The sequence below is a fragment of the Blennius ocellaris genome, assembly GCF_963422515.1.
Source record: "Blennius ocellaris genome assembly, chromosome: 12".
Classification (NCBI taxonomy): domain Eukaryota; kingdom Metazoa; phylum Chordata; class Actinopteri; order Blenniiformes; family Blenniidae; genus Blennius; species Blennius ocellaris.
Window position 1 is genome coordinate 19,650,104 of NC_137661.1, and position 17,123 is coordinate 19,667,226.

At 38.6% G+C, this 17,123-nt stretch overlaps 1 protein-coding gene across 1 annotated transcript; it reads right to left on the reverse strand.

Moving 5' to 3' along the window:
- Positions 1 to 1,308: 1,308 nt before the first annotated feature.
- Positions 1,309 to 16,070, reverse strand: LOC308137534 (uncharacterized protein; the record flags this gene model as incomplete). The annotated part of the gene is made up of 18 exons (XM_080506287.1): positions 1,309 to 1,484; positions 1,776 to 1,917; positions 3,446 to 3,633; positions 4,315 to 4,453; positions 4,556 to 4,732; positions 5,157 to 5,317; positions 5,570 to 5,719; positions 6,184 to 6,346; positions 7,367 to 7,611; positions 10,651 to 10,809; positions 11,303 to 11,444; positions 12,123 to 12,310; positions 12,400 to 12,538; positions 12,624 to 12,800; positions 13,692 to 13,852; positions 13,992 to 14,141; positions 14,264 to 14,420; positions 15,870 to 16,070. 18 exons carry the CDS (start codon positions 16,068 to 16,070, stop codon positions 1,309 to 1,311), a joined length of 3,015 nt encoding a protein of 1,004 aa, XP_080362413.1.
- Between the last annotated feature and the right edge of the window lie 1,053 nt (positions 16,071 to 17,123).

Genomic DNA, 17,123 nt, shown 5'->3' on the forward strand with positions numbered 1-17,123 from the left:
TGTACATTTTTTTTTTACTTTTGGCATCATAACTTCCAAACTCTCTCAATCTCATTGTTTACAGACTCGTGGCAAATTTTGTCATCAGTGCTGTCACTTCAACCAACTATCTCAACCTGGACCAGATGTGTACGTGCTAAACACAAGGAGCGATGTGAGTCTGAGCGAAGTGACAGACGGGGAAATCACCTCTAAACTCACACGAATCAATCCCCACTACAGTATTGACCTGTGAGAGACCCCTGACACATCTTATTGACGGGAGACACAGACATGGTGAATATTAGTCACACACTTAACTTGGATAGTAAATCAGAGTGACACAGCTAGGAGACCCCTGTGTAACATGGTGGTAGAGTAGTTTCACTTCCTGTTCCAATCAGGTCTATCAAGCAGAAATTCAAAGTGTAAGAGACACCCCCCTCTTCGGCCACCGAGATCAGTGAGAGATGAGGTACTGAAAAGAGAACATGGTCTCACTCACTTTTACTATGAGAAAACTGACAGTAAGGTATTTTATTGGTGAGATGTCAAGGGTGTTTTTCTTTTTCTTTTTTCTGTGCTCCTCACTCCTGAATTTTATCAAGTGAAATAGCTTCTGTACCAGAGTGAATATACACTCTAGTCCATGCTGCCAGTGTTGGACTGTGTTGTCAATCTACAATTCTTGAAATGTTTCCAGGATTTGCACATCAGTCAACAGAAAAAAAGAAGAATGAGAATAAGACTCCTCAGTGTGTAAAATAGTCTGCTTTCAATACTTCAAACTGTGCTCCACAACCAGGCAACAATCTAATGAGGTGTATCTTTTCTGAGGTCGTCAGAGCGAGCTGATCTAATCCCTCCAAAAAACATGCATGAGGCTGTTGTTGCATGGAAATGAGATGAGATTGCCTCATAAAATGGCGGACTGAGTCACTCAAACCCAAGCTGGAGGATTAGGGAACAAAACAAAATGGCTCCAGCTCTTGGCAACTAAACACTGGTGTGCTCTGACAATGTTTAGCTGGTTGTAACCACGAACAGGTTTGGTGCAAGACATTACTTCATAGTGATCAAATTAATAAATCATAAATCTAGGATGCGGGTTCAAGCCCTAAAATCATCAAATACTTTCAGAATTTGTTTCCCGAACGTTTACTCAGGCTCAAGGAAAATCATAGAATGGTAGATAGAAGACTGATCTGACACAACAGAGGTGTTCAATCCTGATCCAAAACATGCAGAAAGGTGGCCTTTGTGACTGGATTCATGTAGTGACTTGTTGGTGCAGGAAACGGGTGTGTTCAGTTCAGGATATGGAGAGATCTAACGGGGTCGTGCACACAGACGGTATGGTTTGGGACAGCGGGTGACTCCCAAAGTAAACTCCAGACTGGGCTCCTCTCCAGGAGGGGAAGAGAAAGTAAACCTCTGAAGGAGGGAGGTGAAGAAGAGGAACAACTCCATCTTGGCCAGCGGTTCCCCAAGACACATTCGCTTACCTGGAAACACAAACAAAACAGAACCAATAATTCCTATTCAGTTTTACGCACACGATGGGAAAGTTTCTTTCAACAGAGAAAAATCAGGCCTTAATAAAGACAAATGAATCCCAACCAACTCGTATAATAACGCATGAAATGTTACAGAAATTACTTAAGTTTAAAGCATATTTTGGATGATAATACATGTCATATGAGCTGAAGATATTGTATTTCTCATTTGGTATTTTTGAACATCTCAACTAAAATGGCACAAGTCTGAGCATTTCAGGTCTTTATCCAGTGACTCACCTGTAGAAAACGGGAGGAATGCCACTCTCTTCATGAATTTACCGTCGTCATCCAGAAAGTGTTGAGGGTTGAAGGAGTGTGCAGTTTCCCACAATGAGTCGTTCTGTAGGATTGAGTTCAGTATGGGCATAACCATTGTACCCTGCAGAGATAAGACCGAGACGCTATGAAGGTAAATTGCCTATAAATCTCAGGTACTCAATTTGTTCAACATATGTGCCTCAATCAATGATAACAGCCTTTAGAAATATTTTCAAAGATATTCCATAACATTCAACAAGTTAATCAGAATTGCTAAAATACAAAAAAAAAATATAGAACTATTATGATTTTTCAGGTTAATTACATTCACTATGGTTTCCAATGCAAGGTCTGGAGGAGGAGGAGGATCTTTAATATCATTAGAAACTTCAAATAGAATATTGGTAAAGTGCACAAAGTCCCTCGGGGTAGTTATTTCACTATATACCACATGATAACTGATTTTTATGAATAAACCTTATTGGTGTATTTTAATTAACATTTACAACTAAACAACTTCTTCATTCGTCTTCTTTTGAGAGTGAAATCACAAGAGCATAAAACCCAGTTTGCGAAAATACCAACGTAGAAAGTTGCAGAATATTAAGGCGGCAGGTCCGAGTTCAGATTGTATTATTTTTTTTTTTTAGTGCAGTAAATTGGAACATTTTGATAATATATGCAAAGGTATTACACTAAAAACAAGAAAATACTTTGAGTTATCGTTTATCAATATTTATAGGTTTTTATGCTGGATTTTTACAAGTGTGGCAGAAATCAGTGATGTAAACAAACACATCATTTTTTTTTTTTTAGCTTTTAAGATCGACGACCATTTTTACTTTGGGAACTCAGTACATGTTAGTTCTTTGCTTTACTTTTCATTGTGAGCGATATCAGTACTTCCACTTTTAACAGAGTTTCGCTGACAGACTTCATTCACCCATTTCAGGTTTTGTTTGCTCACAGTTGACCCATATCCGACCTGTGAAAGCTCCAACTCCGGTTTTTTTTTCTTCCACACCGCACTCAGGCCTCGTTCAAATGTTCTACCAATTCGGATATTTCTCTACTAGGGAGCAGCTCCTCTCTGCTGTTTTTTCTCTCGTCATTCTCATTCTTCTTTCCCTCATCATTTTGTCGGCTCGTATTTAACGGCTACTTGAAAATGGATTGACATGTGATGACCCGTGTTTCCAGATATGGTCGGTATCCCCTAATTGGGGAGCCAAATTCTCTTAGCTTTTAACTTTGGCTATTTCGTGGATTTGTGTGTTTATAGTGGCTTCTATATTACACATTTAATAGTTTTACGGTTTTAACATGATTCCTGCACGTTGTTTCGGCTGGAAACAGCGAGTCACATCTGGCAACCCTGGTGCTGACCGGCGTGCCATGCGTAAAATTAGGGTGCTTCACGTCATCTTCTGCGCTCTGGGAGCCGGAAAGCGTCGGGTTTGATCACGTTCACACGGCAGTCTGATAGAGCTCGGGTTTATAAAGTGAATAATCACTCAAGCAAATCAGCCGCCAGAAAAGGATCTTGAATAACCCGAACCCCATCAAGACCTGCAGCGTGAAACGTCGGCTGACTTTTACTCGGGTGAAGATCATGAGTACTTTCTCCACATCAGCCTTCTGAATCTTACCTTTGGAATTGTGTACGTATCCAGCGTTGTGTCTCTATTCGTCACGTGAATCACGTTGAGAGGAAGGATATTCGCCATCCTCTGCACCTCGTGTATGACCGCGTCAGTGAAAGGCAGGTTTTCTCTGTCAGTCACGTCAGGTGGTCTGGATGAACCGACCACAGCGTCGATCTCAGCCTGGACTTTTTCTGTGCACAGTGAAAACTATGGTAAACTATGTAGGGTAAACTATGTAGAGGACTTTGAACACCTCACACACTATTTCCTATCATTCACAACAACAGGAAAGCCACAGCTTTCAATAGACATGGGTGGGAGTATGCATGGGCTCAGGAATACTTACAAAAAGAACTATGTCTGTGAACACAGTTGCAGTAAAGATCTGTATGTAAACATAAGAAATATCACGGTCGACTGTGGAGGTCGGCTTGATCTCAATGATTTGTTTTACAGCCCCAAAAAATTTGAAAGTGAAGAATATTGTAGTGTGCTCCAGTTCTACAGGCTGTGTGTTATAAAATAAACAGACCGTGTCTTTTGAACACTCACGGCAAGCACACAAGTACGCACTTTCTGAAACATTTCATGCTTTGATGTCGTTTATTCCGCGACCACATCTAAACCCACGTTCGCTGCACTGAAAAAATCACAGGATGAAAGATAAAAACATGTTCGACGAGGCCGAGCTCTACTTTTCCAAGGCAAATGCTTAGAACTGCACTTTTCAAGTTAGTTGTGTAATGAAATACTTATAGACACTACCACATCAACTTAAGTAGTCCTAAATAGAAAAAACAAAAACACAGTTGAAAAGAAAAATGTTTTGTCCGGCTGCTTAACAGTCTGATGTTAAATACTCCAAAGCTCACTTTGTATGTCAGGATGGTAGACCATGTACAGCAGCCCCCAGTTTAACGTGGTGGCCGTGGTCTCCGTTCCAGCACCAAACAGGTCCAGGACACAAGAACACAAATTGCCAATTTCAAAACCCGACTCTTTGTCGTCCGTCTGATCAGGGAGGAAGAAGAAGGCGGAGGCAGGCACACGTTATCACAGTTAATTAGAGATTACAAAAGAATAAACGTAACAGAGATTAACCACATGACTCACCCGGTCCATTTCTATAAGGAAGGCGTCAATGTAGTCTCTTGGTGACAAGGGGTCGAGGTTTTCTTTGTGCTCTTTAATCCTGACTTCTACGAAGTTATTGAGCTTCCGTATCAGAGTGAATATCTTCTGATGAGGTCCAGGCAGCCACTTCATCAACCAGGGCATAGTGTTGTACATCTGCAGGGGAATAAAGTCATTTATCAGATCACTTGACACTCGAGACTTTGTATTTCTTTTTTATTTTAATTGAAATATATTGATAAACAATCATCCTGCAAGAAGAAAATATTATTAAGTGTTTATCGCCTCTGAATCAGTGGAGTGACATGTCGCGCAGTCAGACAAACCCAACGTTATGAAAACCAGGAGTGGAGGAGGTGACAAACTAAGAAGACTGCTAAAATATCAGTTTAGAGATCCAATCACAAATCAATAATGAGGCCTCCATACAGACGAAGGTCACCCAGTTAAAGTAGGGTTGGATTACCTGAGAAGGTTCAGATTGCGTGCCATGCTTACTAAGTAGGTGGATTTGTTTCTGAAACAATGACTTGACTAGAATTCTATTCTATTGTGAAAAAAAATAGAAATAAAACCTCACCTGTGCCCACGCACCTCCCTGCAAGTACATCACCTCGGTCATATTGTGAAGAATATTCTGGTACTGCTCGTCTGTGTACTCAAATCGGTTCCCAAACACCAAACAGCAGATGATGTTGGACACGGCGTTGGTCAGCACTAACTGTGCACTGAAAGGTTTGCCTGTGAAATAAGAATAGAAATGTGAATTATATTAAACAAAAATGTTTGATAAAAGTCTGTTGCAAATCAACAGAAATAAATGATGTACCAACAATGACGGTTGTTCAACATGTTTCTTGTTCTATTTAAAGAGTTGGAAAATTAAAGCCAAAATACAAGGCGATAGACAAATGCCATATATGTGCCTCATAATAAACACAAAAAGAATTCATCGTGAGAGTTGGCGTAATGTGTGATATTTATTTTTTTTGCCTTGTTGATCTGCAAACACCTCCGCGAGGTATCGGCACTCCTGCTGGATGGACAGCTCCAATGTCTTCTTTCCCAGACCAAAGTTTCTGAGCGTATGGAGAGCAAATCTTCTCTGCTGCCGCCACTGGTGACCATTTGACAGCACGAGACCTGTCAGAAACAACAAAAAACACTGTTCACCAACAGACAAGTGGGGTTTATTGACAATGGTGGCTGGTGATAAATCACATTACAACAATCTTGGCTTTTTTTTTTTTTTTTTGATAAAAAGAGGCCTTAAGCGATGAAAACTATAGTACTTTTAAACACATGGTGAAAGGTAAAAGGTGGAGGGGGAAATTTTCATTTTTGTAAAAACTAAAGGTATATCAGGTATATTTTCAAACAACACATCAATTCATCCTTCAAAGCATTTTCAAATTGTGCCTCAACTTGAAATATAAAGCTCTTGGGAGTTCTTCGTGAGAGAAAAATCCAGAACCCTGGCGCCCTCTAGTGGCCAGCCGCCTCTGTTCATTTGTGTGACACCCTTAAACATGAAACCATGATTGTGTCAGTTAAGTGCTTACAAGAAACCCCACGAACTTCTTGACACTAAACGTAACAAACTTTACCATTATTTCCAGCTAAATCCTCAAACAATGGGATGGTTGGTCGATCTGCGAAGCTTTCTCCTTGCTGGACCAGGGCTTCTTTCACCAGCTTGAGGTCATGAAGGACCACGACCCTCCCGCCAAAGAGACGGAGGCTGAAAATGTTCCCGTACTTCTCTGCTAACTGAGCACAGACAGCACATGTTGCGGTTCAGTTCAAGGTGACAAACCTATTGGGGCCAAAGAAAAACAAACTACAGAAACTAACACATCAAAGTAATGACAACACAGCATGAATATGAAATAACTACAAAACTGGAATTCAAAAAAGGCTTCTACAATAGTTAGTTACTTAGTATTTAATCTTCCAAAATCTTAATTTTATGTAGTTTATTCATCCTTCTTTTTAACAGATATTTTAGTTCAGTTTTACTTAATTAGATTTTTTTTTTAAAGCTATTTCTTTCATTTTTGTCTTGCATTTCCTTCTGTTAGTACGTTAACATTGTATTAAACTGCGTTAAAATAATTGACGCAAACCAGTGCATTAGTATTACTTTGGAGTGTCTCAATAGTTCAAAATATTTTTTTTAGGAAGTTTAATAATAAGAAAATCTCACTGTGTGTCTGTGTGTGTGTGTGTGTGTGTGTGTGTGTGTGTGTGGGGGGGGGGGGGTTCTTGGTCCTCTGACTTTAAAGAAAACATTACATAAATAAATAAATGGTGGCTAATATTTCTCTGTGGGTGTAAATCAAATGATAGTTTATTGATATTTATGTGCATGCTCATATTTTAAGTCGACAATTTGTTACAATTTACACATTAGAACTCTTTAAATCCAATCAACTGAATCAATCAATCAATCTAAAAGGTAAAACACCAGTTGTTTTATTCAAACACACCTTTATTAAATCTAAAGTCATTTTAAATTTAATGTGAACAACATAAAAGACTTACAAGATGGTTCAAATTAAAAGTACAAAAGTTTATGCCAATGATAGCATATTGATGCGTGAACAGTACACACACACACACACACACACACGCTGTATACAATATATATTATTCATTAATTCTGTGTAAAAAAAAACATGACCTCTGTATATTGCCAATCAATATTATAATAATAATAATAATAATTAACCAGCTGTGTAAACCAGATTAATGTTGAAACAGCAGCATGTTCCCGGTTGTGTCTGTTACCTCGGCGAGCTGCAGGTGGATCCTTCCCGGCTTTATGCGGTGCAGGTCTCCGATCAGAGGCAGAGCCCAGGGGCCGGGGGGGAAGTTTCTCGGCGCTCTGTGCTTCAAAACATCCGCCAGCAGCAGGAAGACGCAGAGAAACAGTAGAATGCTCCTTCCCTCGATCCACTCCAAGCCGAGAGCACCGAAGAGCGTCCCTGCACCTTCAGCCATGAGACAAGGCGACGTTACGGCCTCGGCAGCAACTAGATCACGATAAGTCGATTTAGTATAATAAGGGTCCTTTAATCGAACACCAGGATATGAAACGCACAACGCTGGCGTTCAGAATAAGAGCGCATCAATCCCTGTATCATGCGGTTGTGTTGTTGTTTTTTCAAAATAAAAGTAACAATTTCATTATTTTAAAATAAAATCGGATTTTGGGAGTAAAAGTGCAAATCAACACAACGATTTAATGGAGATTAAAGAGGTGCACCAGTTGGTCGGGAGTCAGGTTCAGGCCTCGTTCAACTTTCTCCATTATAGTTATTTTTAAATGCACACAAACAGAAATGTGTTTAGGCTTTTTTGTGTATTTGTTTGGTAATGTTTATAAATGTTTAGATATGCTCAGCATAAATGACCATACAGTTTATTTGAGGCACAATTCTAAAATGCTTTGAAAGATGGATTAATGTGTTGGAGAAAACTTACCTGAGGTTGACTTTAGTTTTCACTAAACTCAGAATAAATGGCAGATCAAGTAAACCAGCCCCAAAAACACATTCATTTTCTAAAAATGGGCTGATCAAGCATCTACTTGTTTTTGTTTACATGTATGTAAATAAAAGAGTCTTAAAAAGTGCTCTCTGTTAACTAGCTGTTTAAAAGAACTATCGTTTCCATCACCTCTCTCAATAAAAAAAAAAGGCAAGATTGCTGTAATGTGCTTTATGAATGCACTATTCAAACTAAGTTAACACTGGCTTGAAAGTTACGGTATGAAAAAGGGTCAGAACAAGCTCTATGTTTTCTTAATTTGTTCTGAATTTGAATTATTTTATCCATTATTATTACTTAAAGCGTTTCACTGCACATTATATTGTGTATAGTTGTTGTGTATAATAAAGGACTTCAAACAAAGGCATTTAACTATTTGGAGTATTCTTCAAATTAACAGTGATTCAGCATTCATTAAATTTCTTAATTTCATTGTGTAACGTTTTGCTCTGAGTGCCTCGATCTATTTGAAGGATTCTTCAAATTATTACCAATGATTCAACACTGACTTTTGTAACATGTCACTATGATTTCATGAAGTCACAGTTGATCTGGAAGCTTATCGAGAACAAAACTCTTGCCCCACATTAATCATGTAACAGTTCAAATCGATGGAACTGTTAAATATTAACACCCAAAACTGGCACAGAGGCCATATAACACACAACAGCCAATAGGAGGGCAGCTTATCTTTTATTTTATTTTTTTAATTTCACTCAGGACAGGGTTCAAGGGAGACCTTATCAACTATAAGATTAGACGGCTGGAACTCATAGAGAATGATTTGATATGTGAATGTGAATGACTGTAGTCTAATTAAAATCTAAACTTTATTGTAGTGTGTTAATCTACAAACAATGTTGCGTCGACATATTGTCCAAGATGTGCGTGATCAACTTACCTTCACCTCCTTGTACAGAAGCCAGATTCGTTGCTGATTCTTACAGATACAGATTGTCCTGTGAACTTGTTTGTGAAACGCCTGAGTGAGCTGCTACATACTGCCGAGAGCACGTCTTTGATAAACAATGGTTTGTGGACATGGTTTAAAAAAATCCCTTTGAGAATAGAGAGAACCTGAAACTATATGTAATCTTTTATTTTATCATGTTGTCTTAATTTTAGTCAACAGTTTATATTTGTATTACTTCATCTATTTGGCACTGTTTTATATGTATAGTTGTGATTTGTATATTGTGTAGTTATTATATTCCTTTTAGTTCTACTTTAGATTTTTGTTTTTGTCTTGTTTGAATTTTGTTTGGGTGTGGCATGTGTTATGGTAGCCTACATTTTAATTTGTATTTATGTATATTTGTTGTTGTTGTTGTTTTTTTTTTTTAAATGTATTTGTTCACTAATCTCAGTTTAATTTTAGGTTGCTCATTTTAAGAACAGTCCAAGGGGGGGAAATTAAAACTACTCAGTTTGGGGTGACTCGACCTCATTTGTTTTTTTGTTTTTGTTTTTTACTTCTGATGATTGAATGAATTTGCAGCAATGGAAAAAGTAACCAATACGAATGTACCCAGTGAGACTAAGATCTACAGTACGTAAATGAGACCTTTGTGTGAACTTTAAACAAGTGCTGGCAGTCGACCAGCCAGAAGAATGAGTTCAAATTCCATGCTTGTTTTGCACTGTGTAAGTCGCATGAGGCCAGCAGTTATATAACATTGTTTGGGCTTCTCCCCTCCCTTTCCATCCAGATATGAGCCACTCCTCAGATCTGTTTATAAGGCGAGGCCATGAGAGTTGGCAAAGAAGCTTTCACTGAAAGACCATTCTGAGAACTGGAAGAGGAGTTTGGAATGAAAAACGGCAACAATTGCACAACAATCTTATCCAGTATGAGGTTTTATTGCTTTTTCATTTGAATGCTTTTACAGATGTTGGGAGTATGAAAACAGTATGAAACAAAAACTAAAGGTTTGGCAGCAATTTATTGTTTTGTACGTCAAACTAAATAGTTTGACAACCACTGCTGATTGATGCTATAAGACAACAAAATATGATGCAAATCATTGGATGTAAAATGAGTAATTGACAGACATTAAGAGTGTACAAAGCTGGACACTTTGAAAGGCAAAACACTTCAGAAATGGGTTTCCTTTTGATTTTTAATTACAACTGCATATTTGATAATATTAAAATATGTGTTGTTTATTATTATAGCAAAAATAATAATAATAATAATAATACATTTTATTTGGCAGTACCTTTCAAGTCACCCAAGGTCACCTTACAGAGAATAAAAGCATAAAAGATCAAGACATAATTAAAAAAAAAAATAGTATAAACATTTTTTAATGTTTATACAATTTTTTTTACAAATAGTTTTTAATGTGTGTGTGCATGTGAGGACATCCAGAAATGCCCTATTAGCAAATGGAGAACAAAAAACCTAAATCCAGTGTCATTTACAACAAGAGCAGAACAATATAGCAGACAAGTTTGGTGCATTAAAGGACAGCATCAAGTATGCATCATTTCATTGTTGGCAATTTAACGCTGCACGGCACAGAGGCGGTAAGATTTGGGAGCGCGGATGCCTCCCAACGTGTAGTCTAGGGTGACTTTTTCTCCAGGAACAGCTGAGAATGAAAACCTCTGAAGAAGGGAGGTGAAAAACAGGAATAACTCCATCCTGGCCAGCTGTTCCCCAAGACACACACGTTTACCTGGAAGCAGAAAAAAATACACTGTTTGAGATATGACGGCTTCATTAAATATGTGTTTTTCCACGACAAAAGTGGGTTGCTTTCACACAAGAAAAACAACTGTTATGTTTCTGATAGGAAAACATCTTAATCAGTAAACAGAGATGAAAGGTCGATAAAAATATCAATAATTTCAGGTATTTTTTCAACTGAATTAAGGTTTTACAAAGGAAAAAAAAAAGGGCGATGGTAACATTTGAGTGCAAAACTGTGTCACAGCAGCTACAACAGGTTAAAACTACATCATGCTATTGATCCCGACAGCTTTTTATCCTAAAACATGAAAAGCGTTATGAGGTCTGACATTCAATTAAAATTGGCGACTTGGTGGGAGACAAACCATTTTCAAACAAGACAACAACAAACTGATGTTTCAGTGTTGTGTGACCTATTTGCAGTTACGCTGGAAAAACAGTAAAAACAGTTATCAGCCGAATCCAAACAACGAACCGACCTGCAGAGAAAGGAAGGAAGGCCTCTCTCTTCCAGAATATCCCGTCTTCATCCACAAAGTGCTGAGGGTTGAAGGATTCTGGGGTTTCCCACTTGTCCTTATCATTTAACACTGAATGTAGTGTCGGCATCACCATGGTGCCCTGGCGAGATAAGTTGTGTTAAAAGGGTTGATTTGGAATATTTATTTTCTATGTATCCATCCATCCATCCTTTGAACCTTTTAATCTGATTCAGGGTCTTTACAGGTTTCCTGTCCATCACACAGATGGATAGAAACTTGATTGCGCATGGGTTGCACAGCACACTGTGATCACATATTTGGTACAGTTTGATGCTCATTTTCTTGCAGTGTCTTCACTGCAAAGATCACCTAAATGCAGTTCTGATCTTGTCTGATCTTCAAAGGCTTTGCAATGTTTCATTGAGGAAGAGTTTTCTGAAATAATACCACAACTGTTAGATACTGTCACTGATTGATTGGTGTTCCTCTGTGATAGCAAATTTTATTTCCAGTTGCGTTAATGCCACGTTGACACTTATCCCAACTAGTTGTGGAATTCGCCCACTATTGTTTTGGATTTGGTTGCATTATATACCTTTTCAATGTTTTGTTGCACCTGTTGCTGGCAGTGTTGCCACCGTCAACATTGAAAATGATTATGTGGTAAAATCACATTTTTATTCTAAGTGGAATAAAATATGGGTGAAAGGGAATTCCAAATTATTGGTATTTTCTTATTATTTACATTTGTGCCCCAAAGTTTTTGCAATCGACATTGTACACTCATTTTCTGGAATGTTGCCTGTATGCCGTTTACCTTGGGAATTGCGTAGTTGCCCAGTGTGGTGTTCTTGCTGGCCATGTGAACCAAATTGAAAGGGACGATGTTGGCCATCCTCTGAGTTTCATGAATGACTGCATTAGTGTAGGGCATGTGGTCTCTGTCAGTCACAGCAGGCTGTCTGGACGAGCCGATCACAGCATCGATCTCAGCCTGGACCTTCCCTGTTCACAGGGAAAACAGAAAACATTAGAAATCTGCAGAGAGCCAAATCATCTAGACGGTGTCCTGAAACTCATTAATCTACATTTACTTTGTATGTGTGGATAGTTGATCATGTACAGCAGCCCCCAGTTTAAAGTAGTGGTAGTAGTTTCAGTTCCAGCACCAAACAGGTCAAGGGTACAAGCGGATAAGTTCTGGAGATAAAACCCTGACTCCATGTCCTCCTTCTGCAGAAGCAAATAATAGTGATACATTTCATATGTAATACATAACAAATAAACAAACATAATGTAGACCCATGTAATTACTCACGTCGCCCATCTCAATGAGGAAGGAGTCAATGTAGTCCCTGGGTGATGAGGGGTCGATGTCTTTCTGGTGTTCTTTGACCTTGATTTCTATAAAATCAGCAATCTCCTTTATCATAGTGATTACCGTATGATGAGGTCCAGGCAGCCACTTCATCAGCCATGGGAATGTGTTGTAGGCCTACAAACGAGGACAACCATTACCAAATCCTCTCACAGTCATGAAATGCTATTTCATTATAATGAAAAATCTCCTGTTCAAGTGTCCATATTTGGTAACTACCACTTTGATTATTTTTCTTCTATAGTAATAATAGTAGTAACAATAACCGCATGGTAATCACAGAAAACACACATATAAAAAATACAATTAAAATAGAATGGCAGATGGGGTTTTGGTGAAAAAGACACCAAAAAAATGCTTTCTCCCTCTTGCAGCTGTTCTCTGATCAGCTGCCTGGAAGCTGCACCTCGTCTCCATGACACAACACCATCACCTGGAGTGCTACTGATACTTTAATTATACTTTTCCATTATCAAATCGACTTTATTGATGCTGTTTCACCATCACTGGTACTTTGTTGATACGCTTAATTTATTACTGGTACTTTATTATTATTATATTTACTTATTATTCTCTCCCAGACACACAATGATGAAGTTATTGCTACTTGAACTTACGTAGTAGTGGCAGTAATGATGAGATACTAGTCGGCAGTGACCGGCAGTCACGCACACAATTACATCTAAAATGTTGTAGTATTCACATTAAATTCTTGAAAATCTTTTAATGCGAGACCAGGATGAAGCGTTCCATTCAACAGTAAATATAACTACATAAAACCTGATCAGCAACTAATTTACAATTTCTGATCTAATAAGTTTGAGCGAAACAGAAATGCATGGTCACCTGGCTTTTCTAAGCAGTCGTAGTAAAACGTCAACAAAAAAAATTTAAACAAAAATTAATATGCAATGTAAAAATAAAATGAAGTGCTGCACATAAAAGCTAATAATGGTTGTAGCAATGTAGTAAATTAAAAAACAAAAAACAAAAAAAAACTCGGCTCACCTGTACCGCGAAACCTTCCTGTATGCGTATTGCATCATTGAATTTCTGAAGAACTGACTGGTGATTAGTGTCCGTGTACTCAAATCGATTCCCAAACACCAAACAGCAGATGATGTTGGATACTGCCCTGCCCAGCAGGGGCTGTACAACGAAGGGCTTGCCTGTGGGAGGAAGAGGAAAACATGACAAAGCTATTCACACAAGTTCATGTTTTCCAGAGTTGAGACGAAGAGGGAAATAAAAAACAACAGTTGTGTTGTTTGTTTGTTTGTTTGCTTGCTTGCTTGCTTGCTTGCTTGCCTTGCTGATCTGCAACAATCTCTGCGAGGTACTGGCTCTCCTGCTGGATGAACTGCTCCATTGACTTCTTGCCCAGACCAAAGTTTCTGAGTGTGTGAAGAGCAAATCTTCTCTGCCGCTTCCACAAATAACCATTTGACATCACGAGCCCTTTTGGAAAGAACCACACAGCATTAGGCCAGAGGTTTGGGGCAAATTATGTCGTTTTACTGAAGGAACTCCAACCAATAACTACTGTCAAACAAAAAAGAAAAAACAAAACAAAACACCACCTTCATTTGAAAACACTGCCTCAAACAATGGTATGGAGGGGCGATCTATGAAGTCTTCTGAGTTTAAGGCCTCCTTCACCAGATCGAAACCATTGATTATCACGATCCTTCCACCAAAGAGACGAAGGCTGAAAATGTTCCCGTATTTCTGTGCAAACTGAACACAGACAGCCGATTGGTGTAATCGCACAACATTGGCAATAAAAAACAAAAACAAAACATAGACATAGATTTAGACAAATAATTACAACCACAGTTTGTGTTTTTTGTTCTATGCTTGGATTTGACATGGAGGACTTTTCACTTGTTTGACATTTGAAGCCGAGGTGCTCTTTGACTGCCCTACGTGATTGACAGCTGGTTGAGAGGTGTCAGCAGAAAGTTGAGCAAACTGTCAGTAAAGGGTAAAGTTGAACTCAAGAACATCCAAACCACATTTTTGACCACATTTTTTCCATGTCAATCACTTCAACGTGATTAGAATATGTCATGACGTGTAGGCCCCCACTCATTGAGACCCTACTCAGAATAAATAATACTCAGACAAAAGGATGTAATGGGAAATGCCTGGAGGTGTGTCTCAAAACAACTACATTTCAACACCAAACCAGTACACCAAATTGCATATACAACGACTTTTATTGGGGCAAATGCATGAGACATTAGTACTAAGCATGAGCTTCCCTTTAACAATTGTAAAAGAGCAAAAATATTCATAGGATTTTGCGTTTGCCCTGGTGCATGGCAGCGATAGCCACTGGTGTGGGAGGAAGGATGCCAATGTGTGACTGTAACATGCAAGCACTTTGGGATGCCAAAAGATGTCAGTTAAATACATCGTATGAAATAGTCTGTATTTTTGATTTTCATGACTTATCCGATTAAAAAAACAACAATAAAACTTAAATCTTAAATATATGGATATCACACTGTTCACTGATGTAATAAATTATCTGGAAAACATTTATATTTTATATTTTGGGATGCACCACTAGTGTGCAGACTGGGTGGTTTAGTGATCAGTCTAAATGAAGAGCACTAAAACTAATAAATATGATGTGTATATATATATATGTCATATTTTCCTTCACAAACGTATTTTACAAAAAGAAACCCAAAACTTTGTGAGAATGATTCTAATTATTCATCTGCTTGTCAACCACCCAAAGACATTAAATAACCCACTACTGAGGACTAAGAACACAAAGTGATTACCTCCAAGCAATTTAAAAAAAACTGTAGTAAACAAAGAACATCTGTTAACATTTTTATTTTTGTTTCTGACCCTTCAGGTGCTTTAAAAAAAAAGTTATATAAACAACAGACATGTAATAACGAGTTAATTACGGTGATTACAGTTAAAGTGACTACAGTTTTCAAGTCTAGCAACACCCCATTGAGTTAATTATTTCCAGTGTTCCTGGAGGGATGACTGAACTGTTTGCAAGGTTGCACAAGTTTCCATGTTTACATTTATCTCGCGACAATATATCATCCGTGCTTGTAGATAGATATAGACACACACATACCAAGTGCGCTCAATGTATTTGAATGAAACCGAATATCTAAAAATATAATAAAGAATGAATTACAAAAACAATAATACTTCTGCGAACTGCAGGTGGAGTCTGGTCGGTTGGATTCGAAGGAGGTCACCAATCAGAGGGAAAGCCCAGGGTCCAGGAGGGAAGTTTGTCGGGCGTCTGTATTTCAAATAATCAGCCAGCAGCAAGAAAATAATGAAAAATAACAAAACACTTCTTGCATCTATCCACTCCAAGCCAAGAGCATCAAATATGGTCTCCATTTCTCCACTGTGAACTGTGCTACGACTGCCAAACAGGAAAGGACAACCAGGGATTAGAACGACACCGACAGGCTGTATGAGCGGACCAGTAAGACAAGACTGGGAGTGACTTGACAGTGAACCATATTTTCTAAGCGCCAGAGCTCATGTGACTCCACCTATGAACTTTGCTTTCAAATTACTTCCCTTTAATGATTATCTGTGTGCTGTGAGGTGTGCAGAGGTGGAGAGGGTACAGATGTCTGAGGTCTGGGAACTTTCCTCCACTTCCTCAATGGTACAAACAATGGTCAGCCCTCTCAACTCATCACATTTTTGACCGCGGGAATGGCTGTCGAGAGAAGTGCTTTTCAACATGTGGGCTGGGCCTCATCTGAGTTTCAGGGGCTGGAGCAGCAGAGAACATTGGGGGGGGGGGGGGGGGGGGGTTGCTTTTTACACATTAACATTATGTAAATTCTGGTGAAAAAATGTTGACAAAAATACACACTTTGATGGTAAGATTGGAATATTTAAGTGAATCACACATTTTAGAATTGAATTTACCAAGTGTATAGAAATAAACAAATGTGGCAGTCACAGGCTATAGAGTAAGTCTTAACATCAAACTAACACTTAACCTCAATTCATGGGCCCAAACTGTGTCTTGTGTGGAGACACATCTTTTGTTTACTTACTGATTATCTGCCCCATTGACAAGGATGTGGTCAGGCTCAGATTTCTATGCTACGCTAGAACAAAGTAAACATTTGTCCGGGGGGGCCTCACATTCCTCACAACAAATTCCCAGGAGTCACTGATGATGATAGATCACCACGGGAACTCCTATTTGAACAAATATGTAAAGGGAGCAGGAGTCTGTTTGCATCTTGAGAGGAGTGTATTCACAGTGATTGAAAAATAAGTGAGCTGTTTAGAGGCTTTCAAGCATTACCATTGACTGAAAAGTTGCACATTTTTTTTTGCATCAAGTCATCTTTGTGTCCTTTGAGTTACTTTTTCAATTATGGCATAACAAGTGGCTCTTCCATGAACTATGTTCATTGTGTTATA